The sequence below is a fragment of the Coturnix japonica genome, chromosome 11 (genome assembly GCF_054131305.1).
Source record: "Coturnix japonica strain WE chromosome 11, WE-NBRP24, whole genome shotgun sequence".
NCBI classification, from domain to species: domain Eukaryota; kingdom Metazoa; phylum Chordata; class Aves; order Galliformes; family Phasianidae; genus Coturnix; species Coturnix japonica.
The window spans coordinates 14,057,170-14,081,926 of record NC_140673.1 but is presented as its reverse complement, the minus strand read 5'-3'; the positions used below and the strand labels follow the sequence as shown (position 1 = coordinate 14,081,926).

At 43.1% G+C, this 24,757-nt stretch overlaps 2 protein-coding genes and 1 long non-coding RNA gene across 10 annotated transcripts in view; all 3 read left to right on the top strand.

Annotated features, from left to right (window-relative positions):
- The first annotated feature begins 178 nt into the window (after positions 1–178).
- On the top strand, positions 179–10,670 carry DR1 (down-regulator of transcription 1). Its single transcript, XM_015869959.2, has 3 exons — positions 179–831; positions 5,572–5,735; positions 8,545–10,670. Exons 1-3 carry the CDS (start codon positions 612–614, stop codon positions 8,689–8,691), a joined length of 531 nt encoding a protein of 176 aa, XP_015725445.1. The 5' UTR covers positions 179–611; the 3' UTR covers positions 8,692–10,670.
- A 168-nt stretch (positions 10,671–10,838) lies between these two features.
- LOC146759024 (uncharacterized) lies at positions 10,839–12,382 on the top strand. Its single transcript, XR_014932755.1, has 3 exons — positions 10,839–10,956; positions 11,334–11,381; positions 12,251–12,382. It is a non-coding gene; the product is annotated as an uncharacterized LOC146759024 (long non-coding RNA).
- Positions 12,383–18,874: 6,492 nt separating this feature from the next.
- Positions 18,875–24,757, top strand: part of FNBP1L (formin binding protein 1 like) — a 48,073-nt gene continuing 42,190 nt past the window's right edge. For 5 of the 8 annotated variants that reach the window (XM_085511292.1, XM_085511290.1, XM_085511293.1 and 2 more), the window contains exon 1: positions 18,875–19,055. In XM_085511292.1, coding sequence (XP_085367418.1) covers positions 19,032–19,055 — 24 coding nt within the window. In that variant the 5' untranslated portion in view covers positions 18,875–19,031. Of the gene's footprint in view, positions 19,056–19,292; positions 19,555–24,757 lie in introns of those variants that run through there. The other 3 variants (XM_085511294.1, XM_015869954.3, XM_085511295.1) reach the window with 2 other exon arrangements.

Sequence of the window (24,757 nt, the reverse complement as noted above, 5' to 3'; positions counted from 1 at the left end):
CTCAGTGCCCACCTGTCCCTCAGCGCCCATTGCCCGTTTCCCGGTCGCTGCCCATCCCGCTGCCCGCCCCTCGCACGTGGCCCGGCCCGGTGCCCCCAGCGCTTCCGGCGCTTCACGGCGGAAGGGGCGGAGCCAGGCGGCGGAAGCGCGTTCCGACATCCGGCGGAAGCGGCGCTACGCGCAGGTCGAGCCCGCAGTCGGTCTGTTTCCGTCTCGCGGCAGCGTTTACCGGCGCCGCCGCCCGCAGCTGGAGCCGTGCCGTGCTGTACCGTACCGTACCGTGCTGTGCCGCTGCTCGGGGCCGGCTTCCCTCGCACCACTCATAAGGTGGCGGCGCCGACGCCCCGGAGGATGTGGCGGAGGCGGCAGTGGCAGGAGCCGCGGCCGAGGGAGTCGTGAGCCCGAGCAGCGCTCCCCGGCTCCGCCGGCAGCTCCCTGCCTATTGCTCTCTGTTGCTGCTCTCCGTTGCTCTCCGCCCGTTGCCGATCTCGGCCTTGCCGCTGCCCGCTCACCCTCACGGTTCCCGTTCGGTGCCGCCCCACTTGGGGCTTTGGGCGGCTCGTGAGCGCGGATCGAGGCGGGGCGGCCCTTGTGGGCCGGTGGCGGCGAGGATGGCATCGTCGTCGGGCAACGACGACGACCTGACCATCCCCAGGGCTGCCATCAATAAGATGATCAAGGAGACGCTCCCCAACGTCCGCGTGGCGAACGATGCCCGGGAACTGGTGGTCAACTGCTGCACCGAGTTCATCCACCTCATTTCCTCCGAGGCCAACGAGATCTGCAACAAGTCGGAGAAGAAGACCATATCCCCGGAGCACGTCATACAAGGTGAGTTCCCGGCGGCCCCGTGCTGCGCTCGGCTGCTTCATGCTGTGCTCTGACGGTGTGAGACAAACCGGGAGCATTAAGGGCCTTGGGGACGCAGCGTGTGGTCCGGCCGGTCAGTGCCCTGCAGGGGGGTTGTGTCTTTGGTTGGAGGCGCTGCTGTGGGCTCGGCACCGGCTTCTCGTCCTGTCGTTCACAGAAGCGTGACGCTTGGAGAGCTCTCCGAGCCCAACAGTCTTTTTCAGGCTCGTGAAACGAGGGCTGCTCTTTGTAATAGCAGTGCAGCTTTCTCTTACAGTGTGTTTTAAGGTACTGAGCTTATTAGGTGCCTTTCTAAGGAGACTGACTAAAGGCCCACGGTTGGTATGTGGAGCTTAGTCTGCTTGCACAGATTCTGTAAAATGTGAGATACTTTTCCTGTTCTGTCCTTGCAATTCAATCATTTAAAATCCGCTATTCCTGTCTGTTGTGGGAAACATGTAACAATGATGTACTCCTTTGTGTTTTGCTTAGCAGCTGTTGCCTCCTACTTCCCCTTGTTGAATGAAAGTTTTCTCAGTACATCTCCTTTGCTTTTCTTTATGTTCTCCCACAAGTAGGGAGCTTTCTTATGTTGTGTGTAATTCTGCAACAAGCATCTTTTGTCAGGAGCTGTTCACTTTGCTGCTGAAGTGATGGTTATTGATAACAGTGACTGCTGCAAACAAATTGATAGCACTGATCCTGAGCGTGCTTCATTCTGTTGCTTGGTAGAGCGCTTGGCAGTAGTATTTGCCATAGAGGTATATCCAGGGTTGTAATGGTGTCGAGTTAGCTTAAGAAACAACATAATGAGATTCTCTGTTTATAAGCGGTCAAAATTGTTTATTTCTTTTACTAGTCCCAGCTTGTTCACCAGAAGAGTTTCAATTACTTGATAGAATTACGAACAGCAATTTGGTAACAAATTGAAGGCAAATGCATATACGTGGTTGGAGACCAACTGCTAATGACATACACATAAGTATTTTGTTGAGCTCTGTGTCATCGTGTTTGAAAAGTGCTTTTATATTACATCCATTTTAGTCAAATATTGCTGATGAACACTCTGGAGAGAGATGCTTTTTCTGATGCTTCCAGAGGTGTAAGGGATTGTTCCTGGATTTACTGGTCTCCTCACCTGCAGGGATGTGCTTGTGCTCCTCCAGCCATGGTCAGTTAGTGGATGGAACTCATGATGGTCCAAGCTGTTTGTTCTGTAGGCAGCAGGGATGTGTGCAGAGGCATCGTGTATCAACATTGTCATTGGCCTTCAGGAGCTGTAGATATTTGCTGCTTCAACTGTACCTTGATATACCTTCGTGACCATGATGCTAACAAATTCGGTAGTTGAAATATGTCATTTGTGATCACTGAGGTAACCCAGTCCCTTTAATGCCTTAAGTCAACTCCATTAGAAATAAAATGGGCATCACATCACAGCTGAGCAGGCTGCTGCCAACAGGGATGTTTTTGCATCGTCTCTAGAGTTGGATGTAACAGTCTCTTTTCTGACACTGTGAAAACTTGGACATCAGGGAAGGTAGTTCACTGTCACATGAGTTTGCTGATAGGATGGTTCCTGTGAATGAGAGAGTGCTGGGTTAGAAGCAGGGCCTAGAGGAAAAAAGGGGGAAGAGGCACCCTTCCACCTGGTGTCATCCTGCAACTGGGCTGTATCGGAACTAATCTGAAAGTGCAGCTTGTTGTAGTTCCATGTCTGGGCAGTGGTACTGAGGACACACCATTGCACTGGGAAAAAATGGCTGTGTGGATACGTACTGGGCTGGAACACTTTCACCCACACTGCTGGGTTGTTTCAGATGGGTGAAGTTCTTGTGATGTTTCTTTGTGTGGTAACAGACACTTGACTGGCACGGTGCCTACAGGCAGCATAGGGAAAGAAAAGCAGAGGCTTCCTGCATCCTGAGGGAGATCTGCTGTGGTAGATGTAGTCGGGCTAAGCCAGGCACTCACCACTAATGTAAAATGTGCCTGAAGACTTCAGGGCTCTAATGGTCTGAGTGGAGGTGGAGAGTTTCTGCAGCAGTTAGAGGCACTGGGGATCAGTTCTGGAAACAGAAAGTAGGCTCACTTGGTAGCTGTGTAAGTTGTGATGAGGTGGGATTTTGAGAAGCTGGTGTTCTGTTGGATTCTGAACATGGTGAGGTAGGAAATCACTGTTTTGTGGAGCTGATTGCCTGGACTGGTTTGTCTACGTGGAGCTGAGATGCACTAAGGTTGGATGAGAACTGATGGCAAATCCTGTAGCCTTCATGGGCTCTTAGGATATTCATGCTTTAGTTCATGCTTTAGTGTAAAAAAACTTGATTTTTCACTTTTGAAGTTACTTTATTTTGGAAGGGCTATGAAGATAAGCATCTCATATACAAGTGACTTGATTGCATTAAAAACATATGTAGAACTACAAGTAGTTATGTTTAATGGATTAATCGAACATCTATGTCTTCATGCAGTCTTTAAGAATGGGAGGAAGCTGAACTAAAAGGACAGGTGCGATTTGACATTGTGAAAGTTTCCTTCTCTGTACCTTTCTAAAGCTCTGTGTTTTGGGAACCAGCTTCTGAAATCTTATGGGATTGTTCTAATACCTGTAATATATCAGATTTTCACCAATCTGGATAGATGTGTGGGCTTAACACTCTAGAAGTAGAAAGATTCTGGATTTTGGTGGACAGGTGGCTCTGCTCAGGTACTCACTTATTCAGCATTTGAGTACCATGCTGTTAGAAGGAGATAGAGGCTTATTCCTTCCATGCATGTGCTCCATAAAGCTACAGTTTGTTTCAAGAGTGTGAAATTCTGAAGTTGTTTCACCACAGCTTCACTTGTTTGCAGCAGGCCTAGTGTTATTGCTGTATTTGTATTGAGCTATTGTATGAATCTGCCATAGTTACAGTCCAAAAGAAAAGTATGTAGCTATAAGTACTTCCCATGAATTCCCATTCTCTTAAGTGGCACATACAACTTGCTGTTGATTTGGGCAGCTGCTCATACTCCAGTGCAGCAGATTGCTAAGCCTGATCTCTGTCAGTATTCTTCTATGAACATCTGTATTCACTGTGATAGTTCATCTTAGTCATGTTTGACTTGTAGACTTGTAAACACCTTAATGCTGAAAAGGAAAAGCTCTGAGTTTGAAATAGTTGATTGAATTTACTGTTTACATTTTAAAATAAAATGAGCTCCTTAATATTAATAGGCTGCTTATAGAACCGGTTCTGCACCATGGGACATGTTTGACTCCTCTCTACTGAGACTGTATTAAACAGGTTCAAGAAAGCTTTTGTTGATTCTCATAGAAACTCTGGACTAATTTGAAACGGTTCCAGTGTCTGCGTGGGCTGAGGCTGAACTGGCATGCTGTCTGGAGTAATTTAATTATCTCTAAATTGGTTGTCTCTTAACTTCATTTTTCTTAAGAAATAGGTATTATGTAAAGCCATTTCCAAAAAGTTTGCCAAACCTTAAAAGAACAGCAGTCCTGCTGCAGTGTGCTACTGGATTGAAGGCAGTGCGTTAATTGTCTCCTTGTATGTGTTGGAAGCCCCAGGTTTACAGAGTGGCTTTGTGTTACTGTGGTGGCCTGCCCCTCAGTTGTGGGTAGGAAAGGATCATGTAGAAACATGTGGAAAAGTAGTCTGATGTACTGTGAGTCAGTTTGTTTATAATGTTGTTTGTATTTACTGTTATGTAGTTTGTTTTAGTATGACTTCTTGGAAAGCTTATTACATAAGGTTGAAATAAAGTAAGATAAATATTAAGTATCATTCTATAAGGAAAACTCGGACTTGCGTAACTACTGGAAGTGAACCAGGTGTTGAATGAAGCTGGGGCTTGTTTCTAAGTAGTTGGTGTCTGTGTGATACTTCCAGCCTGTTCTGTATTAGGTTCTGTTTTAGGGTGTGTGTGTGTGGAGGCATATGGTAGCAAGTGGCATATCAAAATGTGCCTTTTCTCATATGTTTTGCCTGTTTTGTTTTTAACCTTTCTGTTATTTTTGCATTCTTTAAAAGCTGTTGCAGAATACAGCTGTGCTTCAGGTTTCCTTGGGCAGGTTAAAATGCTGTGTTACAGCTTCTGAATGCATTTTAATGTAGACATAAGTACGAGGATTTCCATTCCAAAACAATAAGGAGTTGTATGTAACTGTATATGTAATATGTGTTGTTGGCATCTAGAAAATGAGATCAGATATTCAGATCCAAAACTAAAGTGAATTTCTATGGTTATGTTTGTTATTTCTATCTTTAAAGTTTTCTTTGTTATAGGTAAATGATTTTATTTGAAGACTTGCAACAAAAATGGAAAGATAGAATCATGGAGAGATTAATGGATCACAGTTCACATAGGAAGGGCATCTTGGTTCTGTAGTTGATGTATGAATCTGATGTGCAGAACATGAAGATGGAGGCTTTCCAAGAATAAAGCAAAATGGATCTGAGAGTCCTGAGTGCTTTGCAAGCCAGGACTTTTTGCACTTCAGTAAACCTTGCATTTCTAGTGTGAAAGCGTGCCCTCTTTAGAGGGCATAGGAGAAGAGGCAGGGAGAGTAGCTGTCACATGTTCCCACAAACACAACTTTTCATCGCCAAACGACAGAAAAATGATCAAACATCTTCTATTTTTTATAAATGTATGTTTAAACATGTTGGTGTCTGATTTCAAAAGCCTTCTAAAAGACCAATGTTTTATTTTTTCTAGCACTAGAAAGTTTGGGCTTTGGCTCCTATATCAGTGAAGTAAAAGAAGTCTTACAAGAATGCAAAACCGTAGCACTAAAGAGAAGAAAGGCCAGTTCACGCCTGGAAAACCTCGGCATTCCGGAAGAAGAGCTTCTAAGGCAGCAACAGGAATTGTTTGCAAAAGTAAGTGAGGCAACACAACACTTAGACAGATGAGGTTGTAATAATTAATGTGGTGAATCTGATGCTGCAAAAACATGTACACACACCTAGAAGTATTCCTTTCCTTGTTGACTGTTGTAGCGTCTAAGGTGCAATTGATCTTCTTGTCCTGCTTGTGTTACAGAAAGTCGAGTCAATAAGTAAGATACTGTTTGTGGTTACTCCTGCAAGTTGACACATACAAACAAATGTTATACTCTAGAATTAGGAAGTTTTTGAGTTTTGTTGTTTTTTTTTCCTTCCCTACTATTGAGACAGGTACTTCCATTGTATTGTAGTGATGCATTAAGAACTACTTAGCTGAGGAATAAAAAATGGAATTGCCTTTTTTTTTTCCTTAAGTTGCATTTAAAACATGAATCTCTCTTCTGTTTGTGACCATCACTGCACAATTCATTGAGGCTTTGAAAGTAGCAATTAATTGTTAAAAAATTCCAATTTGTCCTTTCTCATCTTTATTTACTTGTGGCGAGATTCTATTGGAGTTAATTCATGCATAAACTTTTAAGGAGGCAGTTGAAGCACAGGGAAGGAATTTGCCTACAAATACTCCTTCATCCCAGCTTTGCCTAATAGTAAATGTTCCCAGGTTTAAACAACTAAAAGCTAATTTTATTTATCCTTCTACACCATCTTTCTCTGTCTTATTCTCAGTCTGACAAGAAAGTCTTTCTCTAAACAAAATGATATGAAAATAATCTTTGTTTCCTCTTGCCCAATCCATGAGTCTTGTTGTCTCAATTTACATAATTCTGTTTCCTCTGAAAATGCTTATTCAGTTGTTACTATGTCTGATTACTATGACCTCCTTTCCCATCACTTCACTATACTTGTATCTTGCTGGAACACTTCATAATTGTTGGGTTTGTGTCATAAGGTGCCAGCTATGTTAATCTTATTTGCATGATGAATTCTTTTTGCCAACTAAAGCTTCTGCATGCATGAGGCTCTTGTCAGCATGCATTGAACTAGTTAGGACTTTTTTTCTGACTGTATTACCACTAGAAGGAGCAATATGGCTGCTTCTGGTTTAAGGTTTGATTTATATGTAGTAGTCAGCTTAAATCATGTTTTTTTTTCAAACCATTGTACAAAAACTTTGGTCTAAAAAATGATGATGGATATACAGAACAACAAAGATAGTTGAGGGGGTACAACCTCCTAAGTAACATAAAACAAGAATGCTAAAAACCATTGCTACCGTATGTAGGCAGAATGGACCACGTGAAGTATGTTTTGGTGGTTGTTTTAAATTCCATAATACTGTGCCTTAGTGCCTAAATTAAAGACAGTACATGCAGGTTTAACAAAATTGTGTTGATTTTTATATGATTTTTAAAAGTGTTATGTTACAACGTGGCAAGTATTACTTAATACTAAATTACACTTAATTAACTTGAATTAAGCACAATTAAATTATATGTAAGTTGGTTATGAGGATGGTGGTGAATGTTTTAAGTTAGTCTAATGATTCCTCCTGATATTCGTGCGTGTCTAAAAGTGTCTGTGGAAGATGAGGTCATCAACAGAAGTGTTCTTTTTGAGGCTTCCTTACTAAAGGTTGCTTGTAAAGTTCCTGTGTAAATGGGTTGCTCGATAAATGAGTTCAGTTTACCCCAGATGCTGCTAAGGCTTCTTAGTCAATACAACAGATGCTGCAGATTTACAGCATCTTGAATTGTTTTCCAACCTTTTTAGCTTGGCTACTGCTTAAACTTAGAAATACTGAGAAGTCCTCATTGGGAAGTGTTGAACAGGCTGAGAAATTGCAACACTTCTTATTGTATAGGAAGACTTCTTTTTTTCATGTATACTAAATAGGTAAACTGGTTTTGATCATTTTCTGAAGTACCATCTTTTGGTGTCTTGAAGTTTGGAAAGCTGGTTTGTTGAGGCTTTGGAAAAAGAAAAGAAAATTCAGTGAGCAAGTAAAGAATACTGAAGGTTTTTAATTTAAAGAACTTTCAAAACAGAAAATGAAACGTTAACACAGTGTTGAAATCAAAAATAGTTGCTGAAAAACAGGAAAAAGCTCTAAATGGGAAAATGGGAAGGCACCATGTGAGCTACTTGAAGAACATGGTTAGAACATCTTGTACCTTGAAGTACAGATAACATGCCTTTCTGGAACAAAGGCATCTCAACCTGCCTCTCCTTATTTAAGAAGAGCTCAGATTGCTCTGTTTTCCCAGGATGGCTTAGCAGAGTGAGATAATGGATTTCTTCATTTCTGTGGGTTGTTTTTGTTTGTTTGTTTGTTTTTGTTTTTTGGTGGTTTTTTTATTTGTTTTCTTTTTGTATTTCTACATGCTGTGGTGAGAGGGATGAATTTGTAATTGCAAACATTATTTGTAATCAGCAGTGTAGGACTGTTCTCGTCTCTGAATGGTGGCTGAATGCTAAGAGGCCTTGAAACTGAGCCGTAAATTATTTTATTGCTTTGTCTTGCTTTATCTTTTCATTAGTAAGTGGTTCAGTACAACCCTTACAATGAAACTAAAGAGGTGTGGACTAATGTACTTGTTCTGGAAAGTATAAATCCTCTAAATGTTGGCCTCTTCAGAGGAAGAGCGAATATAGCTGGACATCCTAGTACAAATAACAAAGGTATTTCTAGACATGTTTTCTAGACATGTGTGTGCACGGTTAATAAAAAATTATGTAAAAGGAGCCTACAGGTGCAGATAAAACTGCTTTTATAGCTAAGGTGCTCTAGAGATTCTTCACAAGTTATACAGTATGACCTTAACAATTAAATTCATGTCTTTAGGCTAGACAACAGCAAGCAGAACTGGCACAGCAAGAGTGGCTGCAGATGCAACAAGCAGCTCAACAGGCACAACTTGCTGCTGCCTCAGCCAGTGCATCCAATCAGGCAGGATCTTCTCAGGATGAAGATGATGAAGATGATATCTGAAATTCACCAGCTGGGTTTCTGTCTTCACTAAGAAATATTTTTCCTGCACAATGAAAACAGTGAAATGAATGCTTACCTGTAAGTTTGTATGCATCATGGACTGGCAGTTGGTATTCTAGGGGTGTCTGCTGTTGTGTGCTGTACATGTATAAACTGTCTTTTTTTGAACTCTTCAAGATTTAAGGTTCAGTATCATATCGACTTTGGATTTTTAATGGTGTATATGGAAATTTTAGATAGCAGTGCGTCACTTATTTGATCAATAAACAGTGTTACAATGAACAACAAGTTTATAAAATACAGTGAGATTTATACAAAAAGCTCTAAATCCACATTTGCATTTCTTCCCTTTTAACTAAACTATAAAATCTTACTTAGAATTTTTAATTGTTTTTGGGGGGAGTGGTACAGTAGAGGTAAACTGTTAATGGAAAAGAAGTCAAGTTCAGCATAGTACAGTCTTGAATTCTTTGTTCTTTTTAAAATGCGGATATATATGGCAATAAATACTATAAATGCTCCAATACCACACTTGTTACCATTTGAAAATGATACCTTTCCTAGCTTGGTGAAAACGTATGTTTAATAGGAGTTGTACAAATTGAATCCTTTTTGGTATGGGATGGAAAAAAATAAACCCATGGTTTTATTACTACGTCCTTTGACAGTCAGTCCTGACTGAATATTTTACTTGGAAGACTGCCAGTTTTGGAAAACTAACTCTTCTTATTGTTTTGCTCCGATTTAATGTTACCTGTTGATGTTATTGCGTAGTCCAGATATGTTCATATTGTTGAAATATAAAACTGGAACTTGATGAAACAGAACTGTTCTGGTTCCGCTGATGTAACTGGGAATGATTCAAGCCTGTGAAGGCAAAAGCTGAAGCTCCGAGCATGCTTACAATAAAAGAGGGATTTTATTTAACCTTGATAAGTCATCGTTGTCAGCGTAATGCTAATGTTTTCCACACTAGGTTGCCACTGGATTATTAGAATACTTTCAAAGATAACATTTTCATCACTCAAATTGGTTTGTAGGTAAGTCCAGGTTTTTGACAAAGTATTTCCCAAAGTGATGGGTAAGACATGGAACAGAACTGTAGTAGTCCTTTTGATAGTTGATTTGAAAATTCTGTTGATTAATGGATGAGCGGCTGTTCTTTGTGTTGAAATAAAGCACAGTAGTGTCCATTACTGGGTTTTAATGTGTTACTTGAAGTAATACTGTCATATCTTCTGGTACACTAATCTGAGCAGACTAGAAAAGCCACTTGTGTACTGCTGTAGATGATCTCATAGCTCTGTAACAATGCAGTTTGTTTATTTTAACCTGAGACCTCAGCAGGTTGCTCTAGTCGTGGGTCCTGAGGAGGGCAGCAAGTCTGTTTGTGTAAGGATACAAGTGGAAAACATCATGTCCATTTTTACATAACGATCTGAACAAGGTACAATTGGCATATATTCAGGTCTGAGTCTCTTAGTGACTTTTAAGTGTGAGATGCGTTAAGTTTCATATAGAGTAAATGTGAACACTTCCTTAAATGCGTTAATACAGTGAAAAGTCAGAAATGTATTTTAATATTTAAGTTAAAACAAACGAAAAACCTTTCACAGCTACTATATGATATGTGTTAGGCAAGGTTTGATTAAGGAAGTGGTTTTCTGTGAAGGTTTAAGTACCAAAGGTAGAAAATCTAGTCTAGTGATACAATGTTAATGTGCAGTGTTGGCTTTTCTAATTTGTACTGTAACACCTTCACACCTTTCTATTTTAAATGAGTCTTTTCCTTTTAAATAATATTAGGTATATTTTCACACCTTTATTTTCTGATGCAGAATTCAGGTTAACATTTTACTGCATCTGGTATGTATGGTGTAATATGTTTGGATCCTTGTGACCTTTCTTTTGGACATTCTTGTGCTTTTTTCATATGCTGTATTCTTCAAGCAATAAAATTCTGATGTGTTTTTATAAAATTGCTTTTATATTTAATGAATAGTCTGCCTTCTTCATTGCATTTATAAAGAAGAAATTTAAGACTATTTAAGCTGTGCTGTTATTTGACCTGCTGAAAACATTGTGACCAAAGACTTTTCAACTTGAGTGCTGCTGGATGGCATTGCTGTTCACTGGAGTTGTTACATGCTTACGGAGAGTCATTCTGGGTTGTCCTGCTCTCTTGGGAATTCCATTTTGTGTATATGCATTTGTATAAGCTAACTTTCGTGACTTGGAAAGTTGGACCCGGATCCTGTAGATCAGGTAAACTTCCATTAAAGCTGAAAGTATTTCAAAGGGAAGATCACAGACAGAGGCTGGGGAAATAAGAATGTGTGTTAGTTTTCTGTTGAAGTGATTTTACATAGAGGGACTCTTTTAAATTTTTAGACCGATTCATTTATTCAGGCATTCCAGCTCAGGAAGGAAAAGTCAAGTAGTGATGGCAGATGGGAGAATCTTCACTGGTCATTCAGTAAATTTAAGAATGTTTGTATTACTTGTATTGCTCCATGAATATTCCTGGTATAGATTTGAATAATATAAAGTAAAAATGCATTTTCAGATGATGTTTTCTATCCTGGGGAAGGGGAAATTTGGTTTTGACTCATGGTAGTGTTTTATTGCAATGTCAACTACAGGAACGCAGAACGAAGACTTCTATCCCACAGCCCGAAGCAAATGCTCAGGTAAGAATTGACACTTTTCCTATTCAAAGCTAAAGAAAAGAAACGTAGAAGTTACTATGCCTTATATTTGTGGAATTATGGTTTGTAAGAAGCATATTAAATTGGGTCAAGAATACATTTAGTTTTAAGGCTGAATGATCATCTGGTTAATCTTTATGATAAATTAGACATGTTTCTTTGTGAGAAAGGAAGAAAAAACCTTAAAGCAAAGGCAGTGAACTCTATTTTCATTTGGTTCAGAGGCACAAAGTCTCACCATGCAAGACCTGCATTTGATTTATCCTCTCCCCTCCTCAGCTGGCATCTAGAGTAATAGATGCATGTGGAGCCGTATTGATGTGTAGTATAGCTTAGAATGAATTCCATGCCCATTTCAATAGGAATTATTTCACTATCCAGTTTTGGTTTTAGTTCAGTACTGTTTCTTGTCAGTTATTGTAAGCTCTTATACATCTTCAAAGCATTATATGGGTGTTAATTAGGTTTGGGCAATGTCCTGCTGCCTGGTGAAAGAATGTCTGTATCTGAACAGTCCATACTGTGCTTTGAAGTAAGTGCTTTCACATGGTATGAAACTAAAAGGTGCTGCACTGTGCAGAGGTACAAGATGTTATCTTCGTGTCAAACTGGAGGAATGGTGACTCATTTAGAGAAAGTAAGTAATTGGAAAAACAAACAGGCTTGTTCTGAAAGTCATTGTCAGAGATGAAAGTATTCATTTGCAGTGTCGAAGTACTTCAGATGGTTGGTTATGGGCCAGAACTCAGTTTGATTAATGTTGTATGCAGGTTTCGTCACCTACAGAGTGAAAACCCACAGCTCAATTAGAAGTAAAATTCAGTGTTCTTTTGTTTTGTGTACAAATTAAGGTTTCTCTGAGGTAGCTGCATAGTGTGTGGAAGAGAAATGAATTTATGAGGACACTGACAGTAACGTAAGAAATCTGACGGTATTCACCATCCTGTCCTGCTGCAAAGGAGACCATTCTCAAAATCATTCCAAAATTTGTGTGATGAAGGAGGAATATGAGCAGGGAAAAATGTGTTTGTTCTTTGCATTATAGCAGAAAAAACTGGTGCAAAATTTCATGCATGAATGATGATTTTTCAGGCAAGTAAAATTCAGACCTTTTAAATAAAGAAAATGGAGTAGTTGCTTCTTACTTAAGAATATATTTATGTGTTTAAGAACATACTTACACATGTTTTCTGTATTGGATTCTGTTCTGTGTTCTGTACTTACAGTAATTTAATTGTCTGGGGCTGCTTGGTGAGTTGTGAGCAGCTGAACTCATTACCCTTAAATTATGAGTAACTATTTTCTTGCTTTCAGTATGTTGGAATGTTGTGAAACTTGAAATTGTGGGAAACATTTTTAGTTTCACAATTACTACTTTTTTAGCACTTTTTGAATTGTTATTAGATTGGTTTTCAAATATTTAGTCCTAATAAAGTTTGATTAAACAAAACTAAAGCTTCACAAACAGGAAATTAGTTTAGGTAGTCCTAATTTTTTTTTTTCTTCCTTGAAATGCTTTACTGCCTTTCCCATTCATCACTGTTGTGTCCTACACTGTTGTGTTACATGATATCATTAGAATGAAGGGAGAAATTCTGGATTAAATGTGGGGAAAAGTACATAGTCATACCTGTCTGCAGGGTGTAATAACACAGGGCTAAATTGGCTGTAACTGCTGTTGCAAAGTTAATCTTTTCCAAAATGTTGAAAAATTCTATGTTATCTGCTTTCAGCCTTGATGTTCAGAGACCAAAATCATCGTTTGAACTTTTCTTTCAGGAAGAAGATGAACATTTACTACATGAATTTCAGTGATAAAGTGATGAGCTTCTGTACCCAAGTGGGTGCAGAACAGCATGAGCACAAGTAGAACTGGTCCGTCTCAGCATGTGACAGAATACATTGAAAAACTTACACAGGTAGAAACATTTGCACTAAATTAGCCTCCCCTTATAGATGAAAAGGTTCTAGGGAATGAATCTCACAGTCGTGAGGGAAGAATTGTGGTAGCAGTTCTCTTTGGACAGAGAAGACTTTTCATTGTTTTAAGAGTTTTTTAATTGGGGTGAGAAAGGGATTGAGAACTGGACATTGTCCTAAAATGGGATCTCCAGTGTTGACTGTGTTATGGGAGCACATTTTAGATGCTTCTCCTTTAAGAACACAGAATAAAGCTTCGGAATGCTGAAATATTTTCTTTTGTGACTGTGTTCAGATGCACTTTTGTAGTATCCAATTCCAATTTTGTAACTTACAAATTCCAGCCAGGAGAGTCAGGTTAGTCCTCAAATTTGGTCAAATTCTTGACTTGGTAACTTTTTTGTGGACTTGGCCATTGAAGGCTTTGAGTAGCTCTTCAAGCTTTATGTGTAAGTAGGTCAATATGCAACAAGGTAAAATGAGTAGAGAATTCCTCATTTGATTTGGTCCTTGCATGATTTCAGACGCTGGCGAATCAAGAAGACATTTTGAAAACAAGACTTAAAGCCTTTTATATATAGTTATTATGAGAGCTGACTGTCACTGTTTCCAGTACTTTCGGGTCTTTTCAAAGTCATTGGTTAAGGTAGCAGACCTCTTGTAATTTTTATGGTTTTGAGTTCAAAAGGAAAAATACAGAATCCCTTGAGTTTGTTGAGAATGTGGCTGACAAGCTGCAATGCTGTGACTGGGAGGATCCTGTGTGGCCTCTTCCTTGCCAGCTCCCCAGGTGGGAAACTCATTTGTGAGCCTCTTCAACAGGCAAGCTCATTTGCCAGGCTAATTGGCAAGAGCTGTGCTGGCCTCAGGCTCTGCTCCAGAGGTTGAGTGGTGTGGGTTTCAGGGCCATGTATGTGGTTTAATTAGCAAACTATAAAGCCAAATTTATGTGGATAATGCGTTGAAACCAGACAGCACCTGTAATTAAGTTCTGTTCTTAGTTCTTCACTTAACCTGATTTTTTAATTTATTTTTTTTTTAATTTTAAATTTTTCATTACTCTCCCAGAATTTATATGGGAGAAAACCAGTGGTGTTGAAGATGAAGGAAAAGCAACTCTTGTCTAGAGCTCGGTTTGCTACCTATTAATCTGATCTGCATCTCAAGTCCAAAGGGCAGATGTTGGTCTTGAAATTTAGCTAAATAGAGCTCAAAAAATGTTACGTGTAGGAAGAAAAATATTTTTTTTGAGACAAATGGCTTATTTCTCGTTTTGTCTATTTGGAATCACTTAAATTTAGGCAGGCAGGCTCTGGTTGGAGTCCCACCTTTGGAGAAAGGATAATGAAGAGTTGGAGTGTTTTCTGTTGTTTTTTAATTAATGTGAGAGAAAGGCTTAGGAAGGTAATTGCTGCATGGAATAGAAATGTCATTAAGCAAATCAGTGGCAGTGATGGTTTATTTACATTCCTGTCCTTACAAATGATTAATAGTGGAAAGGAGAGGATGCTCTTGGATATGCAGATTACTCCGAGTTTCCTTCCATATTGTGATCCTTTGCCGGTTCTTTCATGCAAATTTGTTATGCAACGTGGACATCCACATTCTCATGAGAAAAGGAGGTACCACCAGGGGCTTATAGTAACAAAGGAAGGACCCTGTGACAGCGAACTGCTGAGCGCTGAGGGGAGCTCCTGCGGAGGAGAGAAGCTGCAGCCAGCAGCCGTGCACAAGGTAGGGCAGCCGAGGGCTCCCTGCCCCCTGTTTCAAATTAACGCAGCTGATATTCATTCAGTGAAACGGGATCTGGTGAGCTACAGGAGAAACGGGTCGGTTTTGTTCCCCTGCTCGTTCCGTTGCCTGCCAGCAGGTGGCTGTCAGGCTCAGGGAATGGTTTCAGCCGGGAGTCCGGTGCTGCTCCCAGTGTGGGGCGTGATACCGGCACACCTGAGACTTAAAATTCCTCTAAGGAGACTCGTTACTGACCCGGAGTACTGATTACGATCACGTCTTATGACAGGTTTTGCACGACTGTAAATACATTTTTCTGAACGTGATTCAGACGGATATTAAATATTTTAATAAGCCTGAAAATATGTGGCTGACCTGTGGCTGCTCATTCCTTCACTCATTTTTCGGCAGCTTGAATTAAAACCTGTGACAGACTCTCTGTGTTTCAGTATCAAACACACATTAACCTGATATGCTCTGCTTGTAAGCAGATAGAAGATAGAAGTTGCTATGCATGTCTTGGGTTATTATCTTGGCACTAATGATCTCTATGCCTGTATATAATGTAGTGTTTGTGAAATAGTTTGATCAAACTGACCATTCCTATTCATTTAAATCCTCTTGTTAGACACTTGGATAGCTTAATGTTCTTTTAACATTGGGAAATGTACGTGGAGTTGGTGTGAGAATGGAGAAGACTTGTGGTAGGTGGAGATCTCCAGGTAGCACAGCCATGGTGGTGACAGTATTCAGGGAGGTAGCTTAAGCATGAACAAGTTCAAGGTAATGTTTTAGGATCATGACTTACAGACATCCCCTTATGTTCCTATAATAATTGTCCAGCCTTCAGCTTGGGCTATAGGTGTACGTTATGCAAAAGAAACTGCCAGATTATCTGAAGTCTTTCTTCAGTGGAAAGAAAATCAGAGGATGTTTGTGGTTGGAGCGTTGCCAGTTGATGCTGGTTGACGCCGCTTTTCCTTTGCTACATATGGCATGGAAAGATGTGCTCTTGTCTGGGGGCAGGCAAAAAGAGCGAACATGGGATTTCATAAAAGCAGATGGAAGTTCCTATTTTTCTCCTGCTTACAGCAGGTGTAATCCTGTTATCTGATCACTGGCAGTGCCTTTGGTTTGTTGGCTGGGGAGAAAAAAATACACTTCTGCTATTGAAAAACAAAAGAGCATTTCAGTATTGTCTGGAAATGGTGTGCATGTGGGGGGAGGTGGAGTGGATTAAGTTCTGAAAGTTCTTCCCATGAAAATTCAGAGGTAAGGGAATATTTGTGAGCCTAGTGAGTTTGAATATTTTGCCTAATAGTTGAATTAGGAACCCAGTGGCAGTAAAGCCCCTGCCAGATGTAACTATGGATGTGTTGGAAGCTGCTGGGTGCTGTTGACCATGTTGGGGCCATGCAAGGAAAGGTGTGACGGTTCCTTTGTCTGATGCTTTCTTAGCTGTGAAATAATGATCACCTCACTACACAGAAGTGTTGTTAATGCTGATATTTTTAGAAATTAGAGCACTTGGAGTGCTGATGATGGAGGGAAATGCGTGTATAAATAAAGGGATGAGACTAAATCCTTCTGGTTTCAGAGCAAAAAGAGATAATGAGCTGCAATGTTTCTTTGTGGAGTAAAAATCCAATTTTGGTATGACAGCGACTTATGCCTGGCAGAGAAAAGGATTAGTGGCAACTCACACTGAGAAGGGAGGTATTTGGAAATAATTTGTTGGCCATGCTGCCTTCTGTGACCATGGGAAGTTGAACTGCTGCTCTGTTGGGATGCGTGCCTGTGGGGAGTGCCAGACAGAGCTCTGCTGCTCTGAGTTAATCATGCTGGTTGTGGCTCTGCCAAGACAACATCCTGTGGTACACTTGTAAACCCAACTAGATTCTGCTGAGAGGTGAACAGGATTACTGAAATATATACCAGGTGTAGTAAATAGAATGAGGTAGGTTTGGCTTAGACCAAAATTGGGCAGTTTTCTGTTAAATTCTGTGTAATTACTCGATGGGGAAAACCAGCTAAATGCAGCAAGGGATTTACTTCATTGTTATCATGTTCCAGAGAGTGATAATGGTGTACAAGGATATCAGAGCAATGCAATTTGTCATGGAGCCTTTGCTGCATGCAGTAATTTCATCAGTATGCCTTGAATGTGTTTTCCCTTCTTGAGTCCATTGGGTGAGACTTTGACAAGCTTTTTTTTCCTACATACTCATGAGTTTAGAGAAGCATCTCTGGGCAGGGCTGCACCTGGGATGCTGGCTCCCCTAGATGGAGTGAATGTGAATGCTCACCTGTGTACACATGCATCTCTTGGTCTGGATGAAGTGCAGCTGGAAAGCAAGCAAAAATTAGGGACCAGCTGTGAATGTTGTTTTTTCAATGCAAATACTCACACAGCCTCTGAAACATGCTTTTAACAAATAGGCTTTGTGTTTAAACTTATGGTATCTTGTAGTGTGGAGGAAAAAAGAAAAAAATGAACTCCAAACAAACAAACCTGCATGAGGTCATTATGAAAGCCTATACCTGTGCAGCACAGGGCTGACACTGACTTTGATGTATTAACACAGGGTCCCAGTGAGATGGAGAAACGTGCTGCCTCCCAGGGAGTGATGGAGGCACCCACTCACTCTCAGTTTCCCTGCAGGGCTGCATGTGTCCAGCTCTCCCCATTCTGTGGCCCTGCATTTCTGTGTAGCACAGGGGCTGCTGTAGTAATCCCTGTCTCATTTTCTTTAACACTCCCATACAGGTGTGTGCGATCAGGGAGCACAGCACAGCACTGGCCTAGGCATGCAGTGCTTAAAAGCGATTTGTTCTTCCTGAGTGCTGTACGACAACGTGTGTACCGATCACGGTTAAGCAGTGCTGCATTGTCAGCGCGGTGTTTTCAGATGGGTGCAACTTGCCAGCAGTCTGCCTTAACTTATGTGTGTGGCTGCGGCGTGCCCAGGTGTGGGGTGATGCGGTGATGTGGGCACTGCCTCAGAACACCCTGCATGCGGATAAACTCATCGCTGTGTGAGCGGTAGTGGCGGCTCTCAATCTATCAGTCACTCTGTGCCTTCCTTCCAGCATCCACCGTGGACGAAATAATGTGGAGGAGGATTTATAGCCCGCTCTTTTCCAGGGGCCGTCGTGCAACCGTGAGTCACCGACCCGCTCCGTGCAGGAGGGAATCGCGGGTTGATCCTTCACCGCGCAGTCGCTGCGGACTGGACGGGCCGCAGGTGTGTGTTGAGGTGTGTATTGAGGTGTGTATTGAGGTGTGTGTTGAGGTGTGTGTTGAGGTGTATTGAGGTGTGTGTTGAGGTGTGCAGTGAGGTGTGCATTGAGGTGTGCATTGAGGTATGTATTGAGGTGTGCAGTGCGGTATCCGTTGAGGTGTGTATTGAGGTGTGTATTGAGGTGTATATTGAGGTGTGCAGTGCAGTACCCGTCGAGGTGCTCGGCGCCGCCCCGCGCCGTGACTCATGTCGGTTCAGGGGCGGTGCGAGGCCTCCTCCCGCACAAAGGCCGGTCGTGGCGCTGCCCGCCGGCCGCCCCGTCCTCTCCTCCCGCCGCTGTCCCCGCTCTGCCGGGCGGCCGCCGCCCTCGCGCCCCTTCTCGGCGGCTGGAAGCGCCCGGGTCCCGACTCCCTCCCCGCCGCCGAGGGGCGCTCCGCAGGCCGGGAGGGGCCGGGAGGAGCCGGGCGTCGCGCCGTCCGCCGTGCCGCCCTGTGGAGCGGCGCCTCGCCCCGTCCCGCGCCGTCCCCCGCCGCCTCGGCCGGGCCCGCCCCTCTCCCAGTCTCCTCCGCGGTTCTCCTCCCTGAGCCAGGCGGGGCCGCCTCTCGCCGCGACGCCGTCCTCGCTCCGCCGCTTCTCGCCGCTTCCCTCGACCCGGGGCACCGCCGCCTCCCGGCGGGACTCTCCTCTCTCCGGCCGCCGCCGCCCGACCCCGATCCCGGCCGCCGCCCGCGGAGCCGCCATGAGCTGGGGCACGGAGCTGTGGGTGAGTCCCGGCTCGGCTCATTGTGTCTGGATCCGCCGCCTCCCCTCGTCTGCCGCGGCGGTTTCCCCGGGGGCGCGGAGCGGCCGCGAGGCGCTTTGTTCGGCGCCGGGAGCGGGCGGGGCAGGGCCGAGGCGGGCAGGGCGGCCGGGGGTGCCGGGAGGGGGGGTTGGGAAGGGGGGATCGAGGGGGGCGGCGGCGGGAGGTGGGAGATGGGGCGGGCGGCGGGGAGGGGGCGCCGAGGTGGGGCGGGGGCCGCGGGGCAGCGCCTCGGCCGCCTTTGGTGCGCGCGCCGCCATGGCGCTCGGAGCGGCCGGGGACACAAGGGACCGAAACGGCCCCTCAGGTGGGAGCGGGACCGGGAGCCGCCCGCGCACAGGGAGGCGGCCGCGTCGTGCCCGGAAAGCACCGAGCGGCTCCGGAGAGTGAATCGCTGCGGGCGGCCCCTTAATTGGAAGCAGCTCGGATGGAGCTTTGTCTCTGAGCGCGGCCCAGAACGTCGGTTAGCGCCGTATTGTGTTGCCTTTCTTTGCCTTTTTTTTCCCCTCCCCTCCAATTGCAATTTGCTCGCGGCACGGACACGCTGCTCGCGCTGTTCTGCGCCGCGTTGTCTCCCTGCTCTGTGCCGGCGGGACGGCACGGCCGGGAGCTGCGGGGCTGCGCCCAGGGACCGGGGTCGCCTTCGGGTTCCAGCCGGGGCCGGCGGTGAGAGCGAGAAGGACAGGAGAAAAAGGGTGCCGGGCTGTGCTGCCCCACGTTAAAGGCTGCCCGCCCTCCGTGCGTCTGCTCTCAAACACCGAGTAGCGCATACATGCGCACCCGGGGCAGTTTTACAGCGCTCGAAGTGCAGCTGGAGATCTGTTCGGGATCTGCTCGTTCGGACCCAGCAGCGATCGCTGGCCTCGCGGAGGAGCAGAGACGTGCTGAGATGTGCTGAGCTTTCCATCGGTCGTGCAGTGCCGGGCTCCTATGCAGGTTTTGCACGTAGCTGGGATTTGTGGGTGAGGGGGGAACTCGGGTGGAACACACTCATGAAATATGGACGGCGGAGCTGTAACAAAACTGAGACGTGAATACTGTGTCCTTAACTCTGGGGGGTAAAAAGGCAGTGCAGGTGTGTCTGTGTTGGAGCCTGTGTGTGCCTTGGGCAGGGGGTCACGGGTTGGTGCTGGGGAGAGCTTGGAATGTTTGCTGTGTTGCTGCTCCGCTCCTTTTGGCTGCCTCTTGGATTTCTTTGTTCAGCTGAGACTGACAGAAAGCAAATCATTAGCAATTTGTAGCCAGTTTCACAAGAAAACCTTTAAGAAACGCATGCAAAAAGGTGTATTTCATCTTCAAGCTTTGCTTTAAAAGCAGACATATATTGTAGTGTCTGGGAAGTACTAGAATTTGATCTGTGTTTTTTTGATGTTGTGTGTTTTTTTCCTAAAGTCTCTAATCTGAACGTGTTGGTTTGAAAAAACAGTGTCAGCATTTTACCTAAAAATCTTGTACTATTGCTTTTGTTTCAGTAAAACTGAATCCTCCTTTTTCTCGACATGGGCAATACCTGCATCTCCTCCCCAAGGCGCTGGCTCTGTACCGAGTGCTCTGTTTGTCAGTGTGTCACCAGCTGCTGGCAGTGCAGGTGTCTGCATGTATGTGCACCTTTTAAATGGGTTTCCTTTATTTGAATCTGATGATGGATGCCCCCAGTGTGGCACTTGGCACAGGCTGCTTGCACCTCTGGGCCCTGCAGGTCACTTGCAGCCTGGAGCTCCCCTTAGTAGCTCTCACAGCTGTGCTGATGTGGTGCTGGTGGGCAGGTTCATGATCCTTATGGCAGTTTTTCTATATGTTGCACAAATGTTTGCAAACAGATATATGGGCAAATAAGCACCGTGGGCTTCACTTATATGTTGATGATTTTGCATCTGGCTCTTCTGTATCTCTTTGTGCAGGTTGTTAGTATTTGATGCTGATATAATGTTCTGATTTGTTTTCCGTTTGGAGTCTCTATGCAACTTTGTATAAAGAAGTGTATGTGGATATTCAGGGAGAAATTGGTGTCCGGGTGAAGATGTAGGGGATTAGTAAAAGCAACTTCTGTCCAGTACTTACGTGGTACTCATTTAAAGTGGCACTTCGATGTTAAAATACCTTATGTGTATTTGAACTACCTTCTGTGGTTATGTCAGGGATTTGGCAATGGAAAGATGTCCTTTGGTTTGCCAGTATTTCCTAGCTCTTAAATTCCATAGTTGTTATTTCATGTGATGGATTACTGGGCTTTTTGCCTTCAAAGCAGCTGTTTTTAGTACACCACCACTCAGCGACACAGGTGTGCATGGCCATCACTGTTGCATTCTGAGTAGGCTGAAGCTCTGGGAGCACATTGTGTTTTCAGCGTGTCTCAGCTGAACAACTCGTGTGCTGCTGCTTTCAGGTGTGAATGCACTTCGTTTGGTAGTGCCAGGTAAAATCACGTGAATCAATAACAATAAAATAATAACATCGATGTTGATGTGCTTAAGCCATTCTGCCGTTAGAACTCTGTCACTTTGACATTTTTTTGGTATGCTGTGTGAAAGGTGTTCCCCTTTTGCACCTTTTTTGCCATGACACGTTTTGATGAGTTGTGTAAGTATTGTTTCACAAAGGGTTTTATTCTTTTAGTTTGTTTATCTTTGCAGTCTCGCTGCATCATGTGCTTTATGGTATGTTCACATTAAATCCAAGATACTCTGGTGGGCAGCTTTGTGTGACAGTCTTCTATTGGTGGTAGGAGACAGTGTTGAGAATGAGAAGGTCTTGGCTCTTGGTGTCTGTAGTTCAGCTGAAATGATATTTTCTGAAGCTGGACTGCCGTGCTCTTAAGGTTTCCTGTGTGTAACACTTTTTCATAGGTGATAATCATAAGGCAATAATCATCTCATGATGAAAATGAATTCATGATAGCAAAGCGTCACATCTGTACTTGGTTGGTAGTAAAAAAATGTCGCTGTTCATTGAGATGCACTTTTCAGGATTTCAAAAGAAAAATGGCGAGTTCTGATTCATTGAGGAATCTCTGCAGCACAAGCCTCTGTTCTGTCTATGTGTTCCCATACATCTGGAGTTCTTGTGATGGGCATGAAGTGTACAAATAACATTAACATGGATTTAACAAAACATATGTGGTTATTGTCATCTTGGGTTTTGGTTCAGTTCAGTTGGACGTCCAGTACAATTGTTCTGGCACTGACGGCTCACTGTGCTGAGACTGGAGGGTGGTTGGTAATGAAATTCTTGGCTTACTGAGTGGAAGCAAACGAAGCTCAGCGTGCGATTGGCACGTTTGCTGTTGAAGTGACTTCCCTGGAAATTAATTAAAGAGGTTCGTGTTGCCTCCTGAAAATAAAATAAGAGAAATCAGAGGGGATGAGTTTCAACTTCTGATGCTCGTTCTGTGTTTGGAGCCTCTGTGAACCTCTTAATAGCAGTTGGCAGGAAAAGAGGTTGAATACCATGTCAGAGCGTTTCTAGTCTGTAAAACCAGTCTAGCCATCTGTTTCTCACCTCTTGATAAATATTTAAAGCAGAAGTTTTGCTGAGGGCTTTTGCACCCTTAGATTTTGTAAGTTAAGGAAACAGCTACTGAAGATTTAATGATGCTGCTGTGAGCTCCTCGGGGCCAAAAGCACATCATCTTTTTTAATTAAGAAACGACTGGCATTGTAGAGAACTGCTTTAGAAATTAGTTACATTTGACCAAAGAGAGATCAAAGTATATTTGATGATGTGCTCTTTCTAATCATCCCTTAAACATCCACTCCATGCCTTCTATTTACTAAAATAGTCAATTATGTCTGTTTTCAAAGCTTTGATTTTTGTTTTTTCCTTATGTTTTCAGTGCCCATCTCGGACATGATTTGCCTCTTGTTTTTCAGTCATCTATTTGTGTAGAAGAGGCTAAGTTGTATGGTTATGTTGTCTAATCCTAAATGTCACCAAGTTACAATGTCACAAATGAAATGGAAAGCCTCAAGAGAAGTGAGGAAAAAATCGACTTCAAAAATATCTGTTATGTTTCATATTTCTGCTCTGATTGTTTCTGGTAGGAAAACTGGTTTTTAATCTAATTAAAGGCTTTGGTTTGTGTTTTAAGAATGATTTGATACTGAGAAACCTTTGTATATGGTCATAGAATCACCAAGGTTGGGAAAGACCCACAAGATCACCAGTCCAACCATCCACCATCACCAGTAGTTCTCACTAAACCACGTCCCCCAGCACAACATCCATGTAGTCACTGAATTGTTAGTACTGCTGATTTGTTTTAACAGCTGAAAAGAGCCCAAGCCATTGAAAAGAATTCTACATTGCAGGCTATATTCTATGAAGAAATTCTTTTGTGGTTTTGAATCTTAATGTTTCACAGACTGGTTTTCCAATGTGGTAACATGCTCTGTGTTTAAGATGATATGCTGTTTAGTACATAGATGTTTATGAGATGAAAATTGTTTTTTTTCTTCTCTAATCCAAAGAACGCAAGCAGTTCTCCCATTGAATTCAGTGCCTTTGCTCACGTGGTCTGTAAATGTGTGCAAGGAATGTGTCTTGTGGCTGCAGTTCCAAGAGGGACGTGCGTTTCCTCTGTCGTGGGTGAGGTGCTGCGTAACCTCTGTGAGGTGGCAGCGGCTTCACAAGGAGGCTGTGCAGCTTATCTCGTTCTTGTGAAGAGCTCTGTGATTTCCAAGTGGGAAGTTACGTAAGGGTTGAGCGGCTGGTTATTGGATGTGCGGGTACCTCAGGCTCTGGAATGAAAACAATTGTATCAAGTTTTAGTTAGAAATAATATTTGTCTTTATTTTTCCAGCAATTGTCTGGTTCCTAAACATATGACCTTTTTACTGGTTTTTCCAGGAAGGGGTGAGTCACTGTCTTGAGACTTTATCAGTTTGGCTTTCATGTTGAACGTGCTTTAATTTAAGGAACCATACGTGTTTGTGCCCTCGAATATCTGTTTAGATAGCTTTTTTTTTTTCAGTTTTGAAAACTGATTATCATCTGAAACCTACTAAAGTGGCAAGTATTTTTTATTTATGGCCTCATTTCTACATGTACTGGGAAATGTAAATACTCTTCAAGGAAGTTTTTACAAATGTACTTGGTTCTTCCTATTTGAAACCTATACAGTATCCTTATTCATAGCGCAAGTTGTGGAAGTTGCCTGTATCATAAATCCGAATGCTGGCAGTTTGATTTCCTCAGAGAGAATGGCAGGAGGCTGTTTGAAATTGCAAGATTTTTTTATCTCAGCCAAGCAGAAGATTTCTTTAAAGACGGAACCTGGCAGAGCAGTGTCTGCAACAGGATTGCTTGGAACCAGGAGTTCATCAGAACTTGAGGCTGGCAAAAGCATGAATAGATAACAAGGCTGTTATCAGTGTGTTCAGGTTTCTCTGTTTGGTGAGGAGTGACTGAGTAGGTGTGAGTTGGGCTTTGAACAGTTTGCAAATAGATACTCAGCAGCAGAAGGTTTGTATTAATGCTCCTGCAGAGTTGTCACTGGTGCTGTAGACACAGTGAAATAAAATGTAGTGCTGTGGGAAACTGTTGCAAGTTTGTGTATTTAAATTAATTCATATACTGGATCAATCTAGGTGAGTCTGTTGTTAATACTGTGGTTAAGTGCTTCAGTCCTTAAACTTGCTGAGCGGTTTTTTAGTGTGCTTGGTGAAGCC